The 20,245-nt window shown below is 41.2% G+C and overlaps 2 protein-coding genes across 2 annotated transcripts; both read right to left on the bottom strand.

Moving 5' to 3' along the window:
• Positions 1-1,991: 1,991 nt before the first annotated feature.
• On the bottom strand, positions 1,992-3,729 carry LOC104448787 (bZIP transcription factor 11). Its single transcript, XM_010062685.3, has one exon. It carries the CDS (start codon positions 2,889-2,891, stop codon positions 2,391-2,393), a length of 501 nt encoding a protein of 166 aa, XP_010060987.1. The 5' UTR covers positions 2,892-3,729; the 3' UTR covers positions 1,992-2,390.
• Positions 3,730-14,871: 11,142 nt separating this feature from the next.
• LOC104448786 (mitogen-activated protein kinase homolog NTF3) lies at positions 14,872-18,932 on the bottom strand. Its single transcript, XM_010062681.3, has 3 exons — positions 18,490-18,932; positions 17,079-17,505; positions 14,872-15,933 (listed from the first exon to the last, which is right to left on the bottom strand). Exons 2-3 carry the CDS (start codon positions 17,499-17,501, stop codon positions 15,238-15,240), a joined length of 1,119 nt encoding a protein of 372 aa, XP_010060983.2. The 5' UTR covers positions 17,502-17,505; positions 18,490-18,932; the 3' UTR covers positions 14,872-15,237.
• Positions 18,933-20,245: the final 1,313 nt, after the last annotated feature.

The raw sequence follows: 20,245 nt of genomic DNA, 5'->3' as shown, positions 1-20,245 counted from the left end.
GTAATATTGGTTGGGTATGGTTTGAGTGAGGATTGTGGCAATAAATTTGTATTGCATGAAAATTTGTCGAAAGCATATCATATGGGTCAAATTGGTTGGATCATTTCTAACCTGACAAACCCGTTTAATGGGTCCACTTTGGGGTTTTTGTTAATGGCAAGACATAAGTTGCCGGCTCTCTCGTAGAGGATTAATCTCTACATTTAATTAGGGTAGTGCTTGTCCTCTCGGGAGCCAACATACGATGCCACTGATTCGAGAGATCATGAGATCGCATCTCTCATCCCACTCATTCGCATGAGATGTCACCTCGTTAAAGGTCCGGCCGTCAAAGGTAAGAAATTTTTGTCTCCCAAACCCCACAAATTGCCAATGAGAGACATCCCGAAAAATTGAAGAGACGCCACGGCCCTTTGCAAAAATTAAAGTTGCGGTCGGGCCAATAAAGGTTGGTTCGATGCTCATTGGATCTTTTCGTGGGTGGAGTGGGATCATTGGAGATTGGTGACGCTTTAACCCATAATAGCGGACGCTCACTTTCTCTATCCCTCTCCTTGAAGTCATAGAAATTAGAATATACTTGGCTGACAAAAAGCAAAGATGCTCAGGTTGTCACTGATGCTATCGTTTGAATTTTCTTATTGCTGACCATTAAGACAATGAAAAAAAATTTCGCTTATTTATTTTTGCGGGATAAAGTTAGGGTTTGAAATTCAAAGATTCCTAAGTGAGTCTTCAAAGTAAACCTTATCTTAAATAATTCCATGAAGTGGCCAACTTTACTAAGTTCATTGATTAAGGGGACTCGTTGAATTTCTTGTGGTAGTACTCATTTTCTGTTAACCATACCCTGATTCCTGGTCAAGGATGCTTGTTGACGTTCTTTCTTTGCTACTGCGAAGCTTTTTCCAAGACAATAGACCTGATAAAATTTCTATATATTTTACAGCAACCTTGTGGATACCGTTGTTTGTTGTTCTCTTCCTTTTCGTGGGTGTAAAACCAATTTGCGGAACAAGCCAAAATCTCTCTCCTTCCTTGTGAATTTCATTACCTCCACAAACCCCTCCCCCACCCCACATCCCCACACCCCACCCCCCAAAAAAAAAAAAAAAAAAGAACTCACTAAAAGGGTCACTCACTCCCCCAATAAGAAATATACATAGATGAAAATACGAAGAAAAAGACATTTTAGCTTTTCTCCCTTGATGCATCCTTCCATCATCCCCTCTTGCTGTAACGTGCAATCAAAACCCTTGCACAGAAAGGCATGACGAGAGAGTGCAATATGGGGTTGTCTGGTTCTTTTGGAGGCATACTATACCTAATTTCACCCACTTCTTGGCTCTTTTTTAGGGTTCTTGTTAGTTGATTTCACTCAGCATTTCTTTTTTTGGCATATCGATGATCGCATTGCCTTAGCTGTCGGAATGATTGCAATTATGTTGCTACACCTTGGACATCACCATGGTTTTAAACACCCCATCTGTGCAAGCATCAGGTGCAGAACATCCAATATACTGAGATTTTCTTCTTAATCACATTTGTGCTACGTCAAATGCACTCAATTCAAAGGATGGAATCGGTCCTACTTTTTTTTTTTTTTTTTTGGTCGAAATGATAGATGTTTAATATGATATGGTTCAACATTGCCCTTGGCAGCATGCATTCTGCTTGCTTGTGGACACGATCTCTCTCTACCACCAGCACTCCGAAAGCTCAATCAATATCCATTGAAGAAAATTTCACGAAGGCAAGAGTGTCTTGGCGTGTTAGTTCTAGCCATCCATCCAAAATAAGATACGGGATAAGTGGTGGAGAGACAAATCAGGTCAATTCGTTAAATCCCTTTTCAGATTTCTCGTCTTCCTTTCCCACCAATGCACAGAAATCGATGGAGCCTTTCACTGAAATTAACATGGCGTTGCATGGTGGGACTGAATTCAAGAAGGATCTTCATATACATATAGATATATACGAACCAAATGCTGTATTTTTAAAATATGTAGACCATCCCTTTGTGATAGCCAATCATTAATAGCCAAGCCTTTTAAAATACATTATCACATAATTAATTAATAACCCACAAACAAGAAAAGAAAAAACCACACACAAAACTATAGTCCAAAGTACACATCACAAGTACCACCCAGAATAGCTGATCCAATCCATTGCATCACTCACTCACTACCCCCCTTCTAAATAATTCCTAATTGCCCTTGCCATTTTCCCCCTTGGTCTCTCATGACTTGACCATGCAAAGTCCTAGACAAGAACCAGGACAAAGGCAAAACCCTATTACCCTATTCTTTAACTTCAAATGCTTGACCGAAGCAGCACCACCAACGCGCGTGGACGAAGATTTTCCGGTCCGGACGAGGTTTTCACGTTCAGTACTGAAACGCTTCTGAAGCGGCTATGATTGGTTGGTTCACATGATGGCCCAGCGAGCTGAACGGGTTCAGGAAATGGTCGTGGCTTGCTGTCCGGACGCCCGCGAGCTCGCCGATCTCGCAGGCCCCAAGATTGGTTGCGTTGATGTACTCGAGAATGTCGTTGAGGGACTGGAGCCTCTGGCTCAGCTCGAGAGCCTGAGCCCTCAGGATCGAGTTCTCGGCCTCGAGGGCCAGCAGGTGGTGGGTGGTGATGGCGATGCTCGTGTTGATCTGGTCGTTGCCCTTCCTCAGTCGACCCACCTCGGCCGTGAGCTCGTCCAAGTGCTGCTGCTTCCGCATCCGCGACCGCTTCGCCGACTCCCGGTTCGACTCCATCCTCTTCCTCTTCCTCTGGATCTGCAGCAGCTCGTCTTCGGAGCTCGAGTTTTGAATCTGAGCGGCGGCAGCGGCAGTAGTTCCCGAGGAGGAATTTGAATTCCGGCTCGAGGAAGCCATAGTAACAGTCGAATATTTACACCCGACTCGCAAAAACACAAAAAAAGAAAAGAAAAGGAAATTCACACCACCCAACTCTATCAAAATTATATTAATATATCAAGATCTGAGTCCACTAGTAGAGAAAAAGTCCAGGCAAGACCCAGATCCTAATGATGCCTAGCTAATTCAGAAAGCTATATGCGTATACGACTACTACGTCGAAGAACTGATGAGAGCAGATAAATTATGAAAAAACATAGAACCAGTAGAGGAAGGCAACGGAGAAAGACTGAACTAAGTGTGTCCTGCGCCTCAGAGAAGAACTGATCATATAACCCGAACGCAGGATCTCGCTGAGGACCGGATACATGAAGGTGCTCTCACGCGTTCGAGAACAGCACGACAGATGTCATATATCTAAGTTCATTTTCTCCGCGGAGAAGCACGACAAAAACCCAGAAGTACGGAATCTCTTTGGGTTCGGGGGACGGAAAGACGATACGAGAGGCGTTTCTACGACATGGGTTTTCTGCGGGTGGCGTCGTTCAAGGAGATTGAGCGACAAAGGCAGGAGCTTGCATGGAGAAACAGAGGGGAGAGACGAGGAGGACCGAGGAGAAGGTGGATATGAGAAAAGCAGCGGAACCTCAGGCTCCGAGATCTCAAGGAGAGAGAGGGAGCGAGAGGGGAAGAGGTTCTTCATGGAGTCGAGGGGCCAATTTATAGAGCCAAAAATGTGAACAAGGAAAGATTAAAGAAATCACATGAAGAATAAAGGTAAGAGGACTTAGGAATCTCCTCTAGAAGAAATTGGGTAGTTGGAAAGATAGAGAGAGAGGCAATTGGGGCTGTGGAAAAAGAAGGGAAATTTCCATGGCCCTCCAATTCCATCACAAAGCAAAGGAGGTGCTTGCTTTCTTTTAAGGGTCGATAGCTATTGGATCTTAAAATAGTAAATCATCACAGCCGTTAATCAGACAATGCTCCATGCGAGAAAATTAACACAAGATGCACGTGACTTTACTGGATGATACAATGGGCGGTAAGAAGAGCATGGTCATATTCAACGTATAAGGTGAATCTATTAAACTTGTGATTTATTAGTATCCCTAACGTTATTGGAAGTTAAATCTCAATTTCTCTGCTTTAAAGAAATGGAAAACTAAGTAGAACAAGACGACAAGAAAAGACGGCCGGAGACAGAAGTTTCTGACCGGGGCGGCTTCTAGCGAAGGAATCTAGGAATCGGAGGTGGCATCACTAATTCTCATGGAAAAAGATCATTGACTTTGGGTGAGATTTTAGGAGTAAATTTCAATTATAGAGACAAACCACTACGGCCAAAATCTTTTCCTTTTTCTTAAAACAATATATATTAAGTAGTATAAAGAGATAATGACATAAATATTTTCGTGTGTAATGAGATTCATGAATTTTAAAATTGTTTAATATAGTTTTGAAACTTTAGTACAATATGCGACGTGATTCCTAAATTTTTAATTAATCCTTAAATGTGATCACATCAAATAAATTAAAAATTTATAAACTATGTTGCAAACGTTGGGCTAACGTTCCAATATCACGTTGAATAATTTAAAAATTTAGGAATCACATTACATATTAGGCTAAAGTTCAATGATCGCATTGAACAAATTAAAAATTGAGGAATTATATTGTGTTATATTTCTTGGAATGAATTTGTCGCACCAAATTGAATAAAACCCTCCCATTTAATATGCAAATAGCAACATTACCCCTTCTCCTTTGATGATATTAACCAGAGTAGGACACTAGGCGATAGACTAAGTTTAGATTACAATCCTGACAAAGGCTATGCGTTTGGGATTTGGCGATCAAATTGGTCCAGCACATTATTTGTCGTATAGTCCTGATCTCACCGCTAGCCTCGGTGATTGATTAAAGTGTGAATCCATCACATATGGCCTTTAATTTATACTAATCAAGCGTGGGGACAAAAATATTAACTTAAGAAAGTCGGCTCCCTTGATAATGGAGCATTGAACGTGGTAACCAAGTGTTGCAAGACTTTTATGTGTTGGGAGGTTCGGTTGGTCAAAACCAAGGAGGATGTGCACGAGCAATTTTCAAAGCCCAGGCTGTCCTAAGTCATTAAACAACGGATTAAGCAAGCAGATATTAATTAAGGGTTCTGTGCAGCATGTGACAACAATGTGCTTGTATAAAACCTAATATATCTTTAGACCCAAAAAAAAAAAAACCGAAAAAACTAGTATATCTGCATTGGTAGCAAGCAATTTTTTTTTAATCAACATCACATAGGGCGGATATAACAAATAGAAAAGTTCATAGATTTCAAGAAAATTAAATCATAACAGGTTTTTTTTTAGTTATTTATTACTTTTTTACAGTGACTAACTTATATTTAAGTTATATATGATTGATTCACGAGATTTACATGGCATTTATGAGTGTTCCCTTAGTCGGGTCTTCATGTGTATACCTTAAAATAATGAAAAAGAGAAAAGGATCGACGTCCGTACTTGTCTTTCGGATTGGAAAAAAAAAGGGGGGTCGGATCTCCTATGCTTAATATATCCCAAAATAGATGGACATGTTTGAATGAGCCCTAAAGACGCAAAAGGAGATGGAAAATGATAATTTAGAAAAAGAAAAGCAAATAGGTCATTCGTGCTTTTAATCTATAGATTTAACAAAACATACTTTTTTTTCTTTTTCTTTTTTATCTCGAGTGGAAGTTAAAGCTTTTTTTCACTGCAAGACAGTTTGGAAAACCCCCACCATTGATTCAGTCTCTCTATTGCTGAGAGAATGAAAAAGGATAGAAAAGACATAAATTGATGGTCTCAGAAATTCATGGCCATGGCGCTTTTCATACACCCTTTCTTGATTCTCGACACAGTTCCCATACATTGGAAAGCATTAAAGGAAAATCTACAGCTCAGCCAACTTCTAGATCTCCCACGTGTGGCATTCTTGACGCGGACGTTTCCAATTTAGGGCGGCGCAATTAAGTAGATTTACAAGGTAAAGACTTTAATGAAACTAGACTCTTGCAACTGTATTCCTTTTCATATATAATTTCAAGTTCACTCTTCTCGGCTCAAGCTCGAGCTGGAGGCCGCTCTCTCGGTGGCCATGGAGAGGAGCCATTGAGCCCAACAATGGATGGAATAATGGGAGGGAGAGATGGCGTGGTGAGATGGAGACTATGGGCTACGAGGTGGTGGCTTGGCTCGCAGGGATAGGTGGCGACGAAGAGGCGAGCTTCAGCCGCATCGGAGAAAGGGTGTTGGATAATTGAATTATAGGTATCATACGTAAATGTAGAATTAATGGCGGTGCAAAATTGGTGCGAAAATGGCAAAGTTGAATATAGAACTTGATGTTAGGCGTAACTTGACTAAAAGTGAGTATGCCAATTGTAGATTTTCAAAAGGTGGGGATGTAAATTGGTACAAGGGATGGAAGCTGAAAATGACTTTGAAATTTTGTTTTTGTTTTTGCTTATATAAATCACATTTCTTTCTGTCCCATATAAATTGCTACTTATCAATTTTAGAATCATAATGTATATAGGGACGAAATTGTATAGTGTAGAAAAAATAGCTTATTGAAAATTAAAATAAATAAGAGAGAGGGGAAGAAGACAAATCTTCACTACGGCCCTGTTTGGTTCAGCTTTGGGGATGAGCATTTGGACTCCAAAATCCCTTGGCCAAATACAAACATGTTTGGTTGGGTTTTTTGGACAACTTTGGCGAGATGCAATTGCATCTTCAAGTGACTCTAACTCCAAATGGCTCTAAAGGCCTTTAGCCAAATGGAGGTTCGGAGGTGCTTTGGGAAGTTGCATTTTGAGAATGCAAGTTTGGATACTCTTCATCTTTCGAGGGTACTGTTCATCAGGCAAGGAAAACCACTGCACGAAGGCCGACGACCGCCGGCCAAGGGGTCTCGCGCGCCAGTGAGGCGCCAGCGACCGCCGCTTGAGGGTCGCTCGACCCCGGCAACCATCACCGGACCTCAGGCGACGATCGCCTGGGTCGCGCAACCTCAAGTGACCGTCGCCAGGGTCGCGCGGCCAGCGGCATGCCGCTGGGGTCGCACGACCTCGGGCGAACGTCGCTTGGGTCGCGCCCGGCCATTTGGCCGCCAGATCTGGCGGTCCGGCCGCCGGATCCGATGATCCGATGGTCGGACTTCAAAAAAAAAAATACAAATGTTTTTTTCTTTTTTTAATTTAATAAAAGTCATTTACAAATGCAAATTTTACCAAACGGTATTTTGGCCAAAGTTGTATCACAATGCAAATTTTACCAAACGATATTTGCATTTCGAAAAACCCCATTCACCAAAGGTATTTGCATTTTGGCAAATGCATTCCCCAAAAGCCGAACCAAACGGGCCCCACCTGAAATGACAGCATAATAATTCCCCACGCGGCTTCACCTTTTTATTATTATTGATGGTGAATTAAGCAGGGGATTCAAGGTTAAAAACCAAAATGATTTGATGTGATGGGAAAAAATTGGGGGAAAAAAAGTGGGGTCCACATCTAAAGATGAAAATTGAATCCTGAAATTCTTAAAGTTGAGATCTCGTGTGTCGGGGAAAGTTGATAGTTTAATACTTTAATAGACCGCACAGTTAAGTTTCCAATTTCACGAAGCTCCAATTGAAAAAAGGAAAAGGAAAATGAAGGAAAAATTTCATTTTTTTGCTAACATCTAGCAGTTAAATTATTGATTTATAATTTATTATCATGTAAAAGCAGTAGTCAATCAAGCGGGCACAAAATTCATCTCACATTATGCATATGAGTTGTAATGAGTTATAGATCGGATCTGACAATATATGTTTATGGAAATGGGATTTTGCTAAAAAAATGTGAATTTACATGTTAATGTTCAAATATTGCAAAAACTTTATATTTGTTGCATATAAAAAAGTCAAAGCTCATAGATTGCAACATGTAAATTACACCAAAAAGGGATAATAACAATAATGATAAGAGGAAGTTCAAAAATTTATGCCGATCGTACACTTGAGATTTAATACTTTATTTTTTTATCAATTGAATTCTAAAACTTGTGGCTCTCCTTCAAATTAGTCATGCATTTGGTTCGTTGCCTTTTAATGGACAAAAAAGCTAGAACATGCCTTTTTTTTTTATATATATATCTTCATTTCCGTTCACGTGGCTGCCATTTAAGTGACAAACTTTTTAAAGTCCAAGACGGTGTTGCTAAGGTATTGTGTAAAGGCATTTTGTTTTGCATTTGAAATTAGACTGATGGTTAAAAATCATGAAAATATAAAATAAAAATAAAGGAGGAAATCACCAAGACTAACACGCACGAGTGCAAGGAGCCTCTGTAGATGGTGGCTCGGGCAAGGGCAAGGCGAGGGTGCCTCTCATGAGAAGGGGCAGCTGCCCTTGGCCGGTGGCAAAGGGGTGGCACCACTGGGCCTCCTCCTTAACATCTCAACCTCGATACCTCTCTTTTCTTTTGAATTATAGTTCTTTTTTCTAATTTGCAGTTATTTTTATGTGGCGTCAAATTAAAGCCACAATATAAATGCCACATCAATGCCACTTGCATGAAAAAAAAAAATTTATAAGAAATGCCTGATAAAATTTTCATTCTGGCAATAAGAATTTCAAGGCTTATAGGATAAAAAAAACGAACACTTAAAATCAAAGCAACGGAACCACACGAATTTTGGGTTTCTCACCCTTATCATCCCATAAAAAAAAAAGAAGAAGAAGCAAAAGCCATTTCATAGAATTTTGAAAAGCCTTTGCTTAATTCTTGTGTCAAATCTAGCTAGACAGGCGAATGAGGAGGGGGCAAAATTCTTGAAAAACAATTAAAGATGAAGAAGGGCATGAATGAGAAATTGGAAAAAGATTGATGGCACGACATGGCACGATGGCCGATGCATTTCGTGGCCTAGCTACTAACACAAATGTGGCATGTGATAGGTGCGATCTTTTATCTAAGTTAAAAAAGAAAAGTGGAGAAGAAAAAGAAAAGAAGAAAAGAAAGACGCATGTGATCTTAGCACGTTCCTGTCGCTGCAGTGCGACCGGTAACGTACAGTCCTTACTCTGATTGCCGAAATGACTCTTCCAGATTTGGACCCCACCCGTGATCGTGCTTCCCCTAAGTTTCTTCCAGGAAAGGTTTCTCATATAAATCCTAGTGGCTGTAAGGGCATAATGGGTTGGTTTGATTTGGTAAGATTCACGTGAAATCTGTATAATCACCAACTAACGTGATTGATTTTGATCTGTGGCCAAAGCACGGGTAAGGATTTGTCCGAATTTATCATGTGTCGAGTTGGGATCAATGTGTTGTTTTTTGGATCAATGTGTTGTTAATACCGCAAAAAAATTACAAATTAGTATATCAGTAAAAAAAATTACTACAAGCTAATTTTTTAACTATCCAAAATCATAAATTAGTATACTTATGACGAATTTAACAAAAACTAGATTTTTTATCATTAAAATCCCTAAACTACTATATTTATAATACATTTATCTTTGATTAGTTTCCATAAAATTGGATTAATACCATAAACACAAATTGATAAACGTTTGACAAACAGAAAGTAAAAGCTAAATTGGTATACCCATAAATTATCGTGTGTCATCAAATTAAGTAATTTGACTGTAAAATTTGACATAAATTAATGGAGGATAAATTTATTATAAATGTACTATTTTAGAATAGTTTAGGATAAATTTATCATAAATATGCTAATTTAGAGTTCTTCGTGACGATATTCCAATAGTTTTTGTAGTGGCCAAGTAGTTTTTGATATGAGACAAATTTCACATCATTGTAAAGCATATCTAGAGGCTGAGAGCAACAATGATCCACCGTAGACTCGAAGGAGGGAGGCCAACGGTGATCGCTGCCCCCCAGCTTTAAGCACTCCGTATAAATTTCCTTTTTTATTAATCACAAATTATCTTTGTAACTTTCTTGCCAAATTTCTACATCTCACTCCTTAATATTCCGTAGAATTTCTTAACTCACCCTCGCAACTTGCCTTAGACGTTTCTCATCAAATACATATGTCTCGCTCCCTCGAAATTGAAATTTTATCAAATTTCTCAGTTAGCCCTCATAGCAAAATCTCTACGCTCGCCATGACAGGTGGCAGCGGCCATAACTAGCAAATCATGCGGATCTCGTGTCAAGCTGACATCAAGCGAGTTCAAATGCACTTGCGGGAGAGAGGGTGGTCGGTCCGTAGGGACGGGAGAGCAGGACCCACTGGCTTTATTTTTTGGGGGGTGGGGAAGAGATTAAAAGCGACAGAGAGACATCTGCGAGATGGGGGACATGCCCCAAATCGGCGAAGCATACCTTCCTTTCTTTGCGCATGAACAGCCGTCCTCCTCTTTGCTGTCACATGCACTTGTTCCTCTCCCTCCTTCGCTTTTCCCCGTAGGCCACTTTGAAATCTCGTTTTCTCTCTTTTGCCCCGCTTTTCGCCGCGGTTGGTTGCCCAAAAGTCCTTTGCACATGCCTTGCCTCCCCCTTTTGATTAGTACCCCATCATTTCCACTTGAAAATTCCAAATTCTCGCGCGAGCTTAGTTTCTTGCTCTTGACAAAAACTCGAACTTGTTTTCGTCCTTTCGAATGTCTCCCTCTTTTCCCAAACAAAAGAAGGGTCCGAGCGGTTCGGTTCGACTTTTCTTGTATCATGACTGGGCACTTGTTCCTTCCACTAGTCGTCGTGGTCGGTCCTTCGCGAACTTTCCTCCTTTCCTCCCTCTTCTTTTCAATAATTCAGGTGTACAAAGACGAGGACTTGACCATTGCGAGACCGACCACGTACCACGTGAGTCTTGCAAATCGATCAAAGTCTAGACTTTTCCATCCGTGCAGGCAATCCTGACCTAGAATGACTGGCGGGTAGTTGCTGGAATTCGAACGGGGCCCGGTTCTGCAACTAAAATCGCCCAAGCTTCAACTGACCGCGCCAATCGGGAGTTTCCTTCTTCCTTTTTTTCCTTTTTAAGCCAAGATTTTCTTCTAATCGATGTCGACTACACCTTAAAGTTTACGGATGCTTATAGCGAATACATACACTTTCGCAAGCTGAATATCATCCCTTACAACCTACCATGTTATCTCTCTCTCTCTCTTTCGCTGCGGTACGTATGGTCGGGTGCTTTTATGGTTTGGTCTAGTCTGCTCTGGCCAATGAAGAGAAGGTACGGTTAAAGAAGAGGGACAAGCCAAAGTTCCTCAGGACACGCACCATGCATGCTTTGCTTTTGGAACCGCAAAACAAAAGCAAAAGCATGCCATCTCCCTTCGACACTTTCTCTATCTTATCTTCTGCCACAATTGGTGAGCGCGCCTACACCACTTAAGCCTTGCATTCATTTGTACCTCACCACTCATAAATGGGGGATAATTAATGTGAAAAAAGAGAGTCAAAAATAGCAGGAATATCAATTTAATTATAAACCTTTTGATTGGGCTAATTTAACCTTAAGCTTTTGGACAATTTACTAATATAATTCTTATGTCCAATTTTGATCAAAAATCACTAACGTGATTATTGATCATCCTACATAGCATTATTGGTCTTTGGTGTGACAATTTTTACAAATTTTTAATACTTTTTTTGAATTTTTCCTTCTTTTTTTTTTTTCCTTTAACTCCAGGATAACAAGGGCACCACGGCCCTCATGAGATTTTAGTGAGGGCGTCTTGGTCCTCGTCTATGGTTGGCAACCTTCGTTGAGGTACCAGACTGGCGAGGGGAAATAAAAAAAAAGAAAAAAATAAAAGGGAAAATAAAAAAAAAAGGAAAAAAGGAAAAGAAAAAATTATTAAAAATTATCAACGTCAATGAATCCTAATCAAAATTGGCAAAAAGACTTTATTGACAAATCATCGATATGTTTAGAACTGAATAAATAAAACTGAAAGAGTTAGAACTGAAATTGTGTATCCGCATAATATGCTTAGCACTTCTTCTTTTTTCGGTAATCCGCCCTCCCCCCAACTTACGCATACCCCTTCCATTTCATCAGACATCAGACAAGATAAGTTGCTGGATCGATCCAAATGGGAAAATTTTCGTGGCCGATCCACATCAAAATGTCACACGTCGAGACCGCCTTTTTTTTCTTTTTTAATTTGCCGAATCGCCGAAGAATATTTCCAGGATCTCAAAAGGCGATTTTGCAGAAGCAATCACTAGTTTACTTACAAAGGAGTGTAAATGCGTCGCGTCAATAGGTCGTATCAAGTGCATGCCTCTCTCAAAAGGAGGTGGAAGACAACCGAAACCGAGAGTAGTCCTCTGATCGAAAGCCAAAAAGGGAAAGAGCGTTCTTAGCAAAGCAATGCCCGTGAATAATCTCATTGCGGAAGTCAAAAAACAACGCGGTCAGCGTTGTCCGGCAACACCAACATGTGTAGCTTGGAAAAAGTACAAAAAAAAAAGTCATAAATTTATTGTATTGATATCAATTCAATATTAAATTTTTCAATTTGACCAATTTAATCTTAAACATTTTAATATTAGTAGCAATTGAGTCCATCCGGCCAATTTTGGTCAACCAGAGCTGACGTGAACGTCGGTGAGGCGGCTTCACTCGGCCTCTCCCAGGCCGTCGGCGAGGCGGCTTCGCTCGGATCTGGGTGAGGCTGGCCTCGCCTAGGCCTTGCCGTGGGCGAAGGGGGCCTCACCTGCAGTAAGGCCTAGGCAAGGTCGGCCTTGCCCGGTTCGGGTGAAGTTGCCTTGCCGACGGCGGCGAGGGCTTTGCGGCCCTCGTCCAATGGCCAGTGAGGCCATGGCGGCCATCGCCAAGGCGAAGGCGAGGGCCGTGAAGCCCTCGCCAGCCGTTGGTGAGGGTCGCGGCCCTCGGCCCTCGCCTCCGCCTTGGCGATGGCTGCCATGGCCTTGCCAGCCACGAGCGAGGCTGCCTTCACCTATGGCAAGGCCGGCCTTGCCTAGATTCGAGCGAAGCCGCATCGCCAACGGCTTGGTAGAGGCCGGGTGAGGGCCGCTACCCTCGCCGGCCACCGTTGGAAAAGAAAAGGAAAAATTTTAAAAAAAAAAAAAGAGAAAAAAATTAATAAAAAGTTCAAAAAAATAGTAAAAAATATTAAAAATTGCCACGTTAGCGTTCGGCCGACGTCCACATCGGTGCCGGCCGGCCAAAATTGGCCGGATGAATTGAATTAGTACAAATATTAAAAGGTTTATGACTAAATTGGTCTAATTAAAAAGTTTAGAATTAAATTGATACCAATATAATAGGTTTATAACTTTTTTTGGTACTTTTCCCTACATAGCTTTACACCGTTAGGGAAAACCGGTCGCGTCTCCTGTATTGTATGAGCGAGCGTTGAAGTTTGTCAAGAAGAAAACATGGATCTTACTAATGCTACGTGATGCACCGGCGATAAAGGATCAAAATATAGCTCACGAGGAACTTCTAATTACGCTTTACACAACGGTGAAGTAACCCGACAAGGCTAGGAAGTGAACTCGATGAGGGAAAGCTCCTCATTCAGGAGGGAGAACGGAAAGATGAATTAAGCGGCTGTCCAGATCTTTACAAAAAAGGAAAAGCCGTCGCCTTAGTAAGAAAGCTGTGGTTGCTAAGCAAGCCTGGTTCTTCATCCTGCCGAATCCTGAAAAAAAAGGTCCTCATCCAGTGGTTGAGTTACTTCATTTCTTAGGGGGATTTATAAACCTGCATCCAATAATTCAGTCCTCGCTAGAACCGAATCCGTTCTATCTAATTGAGTAGGCAAAGGCAATGCTCTCGAGAATCCCCGGCTAAATAAAGCTGCGGTTCATGTGGTGCTCATACCACATGCTGACGTGATGTCATCGATGAAAAACCCTCTTGCCCAACGTGCCGTATATCTTGAGATATAGCATCTGATTCCCACGCTGGCGGGCTCGGTGACAAGTAGCCAAATATGCGTCTCACGCGGACATCGTACACTTGCTTTTCAGCTAATTAAGAATGATGAAACGGAATCTTGTTCTTAACGTGGTGGATTAAACAATCAGGTTCCACTCACGAACAGGGATTAAAAGCTGGAAAGAAAAGAGTTTGAATTCAAAGGAGTAGATAAACAAGCTCAACAGTGCTTGTGCATTCCCCATCGCGTTGAATCTGTCATGAAAAAGTAACCAAACAAAGCATCTCTAAATCTAACTAGTCCACTAATAGGTGCTTTTATCCAGAATTTCCATGCCTTAAGCAGACTCGTTTGTATTTAGGTACCGACCCTTATCAAAACTCATTGACTATATACCAGTGCCTTTTCAGTACATTCTTTTCTCCTGGAAGCTTCATGCATATCAGGTAATGGTTGGCAACTTCACCGGGCATGATGGAGAATATGGATATGTTCTTGACATGAATGGGACATTGATGGTGACGATGATACCTCTGATTTTCTTTTTGCAGACACGATATGGTCGGATAAACTCTGGGGAACGGTAGGGGGGAGTCAAAAGGTATCTAGGAAAGGATCTTGGCTGGTGAGCTAGATGTGGATAGAGTGAGTGAATGTTAGGCATCAATACTTCTCCTAGTCATACAGCGGTTAGTGGGCATGCGTGGAGAGAGAACCCTCAGGATTGAGCATACGTGAATTTGAAGACGTATTTGCCTGGCACTAAGAAAGAAAGGCAGGAGCAACGACTCACTTGAATGGATATGTCACAAAAGTTGCTGTGTAAATCATATTTAGCAACATGAAGAGATGTCAGCAACACTTCCAATGCAGTTGCGGGTGCATCGAGACCCGAAATTTAAAAGCATATAGACCAAACAGAGACAATGCATTTTTAGTCTCAGAAATCTAAAAGCATCGACCAAACAGAGAGAATGCATTTTAGTCCAAACCGTCAGTATATCAGATAACATAATCAGATATTCAATGGTGCAGTGATCTAATGCTGCGGACAAATCAAGAAGCACACCGTTGTTACAGCTTTAGAAGTACTCTTATTACGTCCAAACCAGATGTTATAAAAGCATCCTCAAGCATATGATATAATTGTACAACAAGTCTGAAGTCTCATAGCAATAAGGCTATTTACAGGTTAGATAGGAAACCTAGTACATGGATCTCAACCAGACATAGTGAAGAAGAAAGATAACGGTTGCTCAATCATGCATTTTGAACTTCCTGGGCATGATTCCAGCAAATTATTTTATCCCCTCTCTGAAAAAAAGAGGAAAAGCTAGCCTATATGTTAAGAGAAACTACAGAACCATCATAATGAAGTGCAGCAGCATCATGATGGAGTACCTTATCACAGAGAGGCGAGACAAAACAACTGAAGAATGCTTAAGAGTACACCTCTAAATTGCCCACAGCGACTTCGGGATGGTAATGGAGCATTTCCTTCCACATCATCTCCCTTATCATCTCTTCCTCCAGATCTTCATTGACATCTAAGTCGATGGGAACCTGCGCAGGAGGATTGGTATTCGGATCATACAGCGGTGACATGTATGGGTGTTGGAGAGCCTCAGTGACGCCAATGCGCTTTGATGGGTCGAAAATGAGCATCTTTTGCAGGAGATCAATAGCCAGAGGATGCGCATTAGGGTAAAGACGGGATAATGGAGTCCCTGGGGAATTTGGGAGAGACTTTATGAACTTTCTCGCCTTTGGGTTGTCGATAAATTCGATATCCTCCTCTCTTTGGCTGCCGAGGACATTGATGATCAGTTTCAGTTGGTTGAGGCACTCAGTACCAGGGAATAATGGCTTACGTCCGAGAAGCTCAGCAAAGATGCATCCGACAGACCACACATCGATGGATGTGCCGTAGTTGTCACAGCACAGAAGGAGTTCTGGGGCCCGGTACCAGCGAGTGACCACATACTCAGTCATGAACTGTCCCTTTCCATTGCTAGCTCGTGCCAACCCAAAATCGCAGATCTTGAGGTCACAGTTTGCATTGATGAGAAGGTTCCCTGGCTTCAAGTCTCGGTGGAGAATGTTCGCTGAATGTAGATACTTCAAGCCTCGTAGCAACTGTGAATTTGAAAGTAGTAGGGCCCAAATCACGTGAGTTAAAGAAAAAGTAATCGGATTGCCAGTTTAGCTTAATACAATCATCAGTAGAAATTCTAGAATTCATGGAAAGCAATAGCAACGAAATTCTGCTGATTATGAGACAAACAAAAGAAATATCTGGATTGCTAATTTTTACTACATGATTAAATTTTCAAATTTTACAAATTTTCACAATAACATTTCCTACCCTCATTTGCCATGACAAAAACAGGTTGCACTAACTATGCATGTGCATTTTTCACAACCAAGACTGTCCATTTCTTTTACAGAATTCGGAGAAGCAAAATAAGTTGTCAAATATTTTGTGCACAAACTCAAGAAGTCAGAGTGATCATTCAGCTTAAGTTCATCTCTTACAATTTTCCAATGTTTGATGCACTGAGAAGCCATTAAGGCATGACCATAGTAGGTGCAGAACTGCTACAGAGGGAAAGTTAAGCCTACTACCCTGTTGAAGAAAACTCCAGAATGCTATGGAAAAGTAGTCCTGGAGAAGCCATACTCGTGTTCATATCCCCAGTAGACCTCACAGAGACATGAGGCCAAACCATTTTCCTAAGGAAATCATCCTGGCTTGTGGACTCATCTAAGCCTTCCATTGACCATACAGATAGAAGTAGATAAACCGGTAGCCTAAAATGGGGTTTCAACCAACTAAAAAATGTAAACATGAGTTTCCATGAAGCAGTTAACTAACACAAACCGTGTGTCATTGTGGCAAAACTAAAAGATGTGGTTATCAAGAGCATATGACTTCCGTTGATTGCATTGGACTTTCGGGTTTTGACAAAGCAAGTTATCACTGCAGCCAAGAAGAGTGTTTAGGTGGATATTCAAAACAGGAATGATCCAGTCATCCTGAGAAAAAGTCTCTGGATGCCAAATCTAATCACTACTTCCTCATTCTTCATACTAACTCTTAGCAAGGTCAAACTTAGCACACCATGAGCCAGCCAACAAGAAGGATGACTATCAAGATGCCCAAGGCAACACATTTGCTTTTAGCGAAGATGCAGACAAAATCAAACATTATGTGATATCCATGAACTTTCGACATCTCAATCATCCATGCTGTGACAGAGTAACTTATTACAGAGGGATACCTGGAAGAGGAAATATTGGCAGTGGTCATTCGTAAGTGTCTGAGAGGATTTGATAATCTGGTGCAGATCTGTGTCCATAAGCTCATACACCAGATAGACATCTTTGAAACTTTTCCTCTGGATAGGCATCATGACGTCTTTCAGACCAATGACATTCTCATGCCGAAGATGCCTGAGAAGCTTTATCTCGCGCAAAGTTCTCAGCGCATCAACCCGATTCTCGAAGGCATTGTGAATCTTCTTTATAGCCACCTTCTCATTGGTTTCTCTGTTCACAGAAGAGCAAACAATGCCATAGGCTCCCCGGCCAATGGGCTTGATGGGCACGTACTTTGTGTCAATCTCAAACAAGGTCTGCCACATCGAGTAATAGTGCTTTCCCTCGGAATGAACCCCATTTGGCGGCTCAACTGGTGTTGCCATTTGCCTGCACACCAAGCATGGATGAGTCGAAACATGTTAATTCTCACTTGGAAGGAATTCTGAAAAAGTAGTAGGCGCAAATGACTTCTAGGGACAATGGCATGTAAAGCAAGTCATAAACTAGTAACCATTTTAAAATCCGAAGACAAATGCATCTCTGCTCACCCATATAGGTTGGAAGTCTGGAGCAATACTACATTAGGTGAAATTGGACATCTTTAGCTTAGCCACTGAAAGTTGTTTGATTCCCATGTAATAACCCCTCATCAGTGAGTTATATCATATTCAATTAACCCTGCCAATCTAGTCCGCTAAAAGAACTTCATGTTCAAGCCACTCGTAAAGAAGCATTCATAAGCATAAATTCAGAAGTAATAGCACCACGCGAGTCTATCTCCAACTCAGCCATGAGTGAACAGAATTCAACAACAGAAGCACAGGGTCCATTAGGGCAAATCTAAATGCAGGTGAAATCAAGAGGAGATAACACAATAACCTGACACTAGAAGGAAACACGGAAGCCTTTTGATGTCAGTACAAAATTGCAGTTCTTTCTACCTAGGAAAAAATGTTCTTTTTTTTTTCATTTTATTTTATTAATAATAGTGATAATGTGCTGATGCTCACCAGACTTGCGATCACATGAAACCCAGAAACAGTGAGGAACGAAAGCGCCAAATTAGCAGTTGCCCGGTTATTGCAAATAGGATCAGACCATGATTAATGAAGAATTTCGACAATTACTATTACATCAAAATTACTCAAAAAGGAAATCTATCACCGCGAACCCTTAAACATTCTGCTGGTTCTTTACGAGTCCGTGCTTCTCTTCTAAATCCATCCATCCTTCAGACCAAAAAAAAAAAAAAAAAAAAGTTTTCCGGAAAAATTAAGAACAAAAATTAACGTCTAACTAGCGGCTAGCGGATTCTCCAATTCAGAAGCGAACCCAAAAGCTCGTAACATGAAGAAAGAACGAAAGACTTACTTTTTATGTGATCTTCGAAGCGAATTCAAAGAAAGAAGCCATTCTTGCTCAGACCCATCGTCGGATCCCACTCACTCTTCCCCCGAGCAGGCGCAATTCATCAACTCCCCAGCACGACGCAGCCTCAGAGGCCCTTCTCCTCGCAAGAATTCCCGACAGCAACAGATGCCCAAGATCGCTACGCAATCATTCCCCTAACGCATTGGGATCTGCTTATTCCCTCGGAAGGCACTGTTCTTGTCAAGCCACGAGCCCTACGGATCTGACCCCGCAACAAGAGGAGACGACTTTCGATCTCAGATTCGTCACCTCGTCGCGATTAGACCCGGCCTCTGTAGCAGTGACGAGGAAAAGAGAAGGGCAGCAATTATTGCTTATCGAGAAACGGGTGATTCCTGGTCTGCTTCTGCTGCGTGTGTGTGTATGTGTTTTTTTTTTTAAAATTATTATTACTGCAATTGAGGGATGCACTGCTCCTTCAGGGCCAAACACGCGGTCTTCGCCAATGCCACTGTAGCAGGATTTTTTCCTGTCTTTTTTAACTTCTCTGTGGGTCCTGCTTCGGTCATGGCGATTCTTGATTTTTGCCAGATAGGGTCGGGAGGAGGAAGAAGGGGACATCACCACATGGCTTTCGTAAGCCCGAAACGACGCCGTCGAGAGGTGGCCGTCGCCGTCGCCTGAACGGCGCTGCGGATAAGAGGAGGCGCGGGGGAGCATATTCTCCTCGGAACCTTGCTGGATTCTCACGGGACATTTCTTATCTCGTGTAGGCCGTATTACGTTGTCTGATTTTTAACCTTTTTTAAGGTTAGAAAGGAGGCGTGAAAGGCCTTGAAAAAGAAGGATAATTAGATGGACCACATGTATATATGACGTTGTCCGTAAAAAGAAACTCTACTTTTATCATCAGGTAATAAGGATGGGGCTAATCCCAAATGCCGCCGGCATGGACAGAAGGAGAAATAGTCTTGTCCCGATCCGAATTCATGGACCCAATCAAATTGCAGCCATTGATTAGATGACACCGGCTCGTGAAGTCGTTATGATCACCGGTTGCAACAATTGCTAATGTTATTTGAATGGATCAGGTCTAGATAAGAATTTTCCCGTCGAAAGGTTCCTTTCTCGTCAGAAGGTGACCCATGATTTTCTAGTATAATACTTGAGCGAATGAACGAACCATATTTCCTTATCGAGAGGTACGAATTATGGTAATTCTTTTTTGGATTGATATCATAAAAACTCTTAAATTTGTAGATTTATGACAAATTTATATCATCTTAGTTTTCATTAAATTTCACTCATAAATTGTTAAATTGGATAACATACGATAATTTCAATTTAGAGTTTTACCTTGTATTTATCGTATATGTATCGATTTGTGGTTTTTCATGATATTAATTTAATTTAGTGGAGAGTAAATATACTAATTTGTGGGATTTTGATGGTTATAAAATTAATTTATAGTAAAATTCTTATAAATGTATTAATTTGGGAGGTTTTCTTGATATTAATTCTTTAAATAAAATGCCAAAAAGTGGAAAAGAGGAAGAGACCAGTAACACGTAGTTCTCGTCATTGCTTGAACAATTGGTAAGCCTATTAAGTAACTGATATAATTGAATCGCTTCCCGAAATGGGTGAGCAAAACTTGTAAGCGAAACGCAATCATCTTGATCCTGAGGTGGGAAATGATAATTTTAAAAAAATAAAATAAAAGTTTTTTTTTTTTTGAGCAAACAAATAAAAATAA

This window comes from Eucalyptus grandis, chromosome 6 (genome assembly GCF_016545825.1).
Source record: "Eucalyptus grandis isolate ANBG69807.140 chromosome 6, ASM1654582v1, whole genome shotgun sequence".
Lineage (NCBI taxonomy): Eukaryota > Viridiplantae > Streptophyta > Magnoliopsida > Myrtales > Myrtaceae > Eucalyptus > Eucalyptus grandis.
The sequence above is the reverse complement of the archived record's forward strand: the minus strand, read 5'-3'. Positions and strand labels throughout refer to the sequence as shown.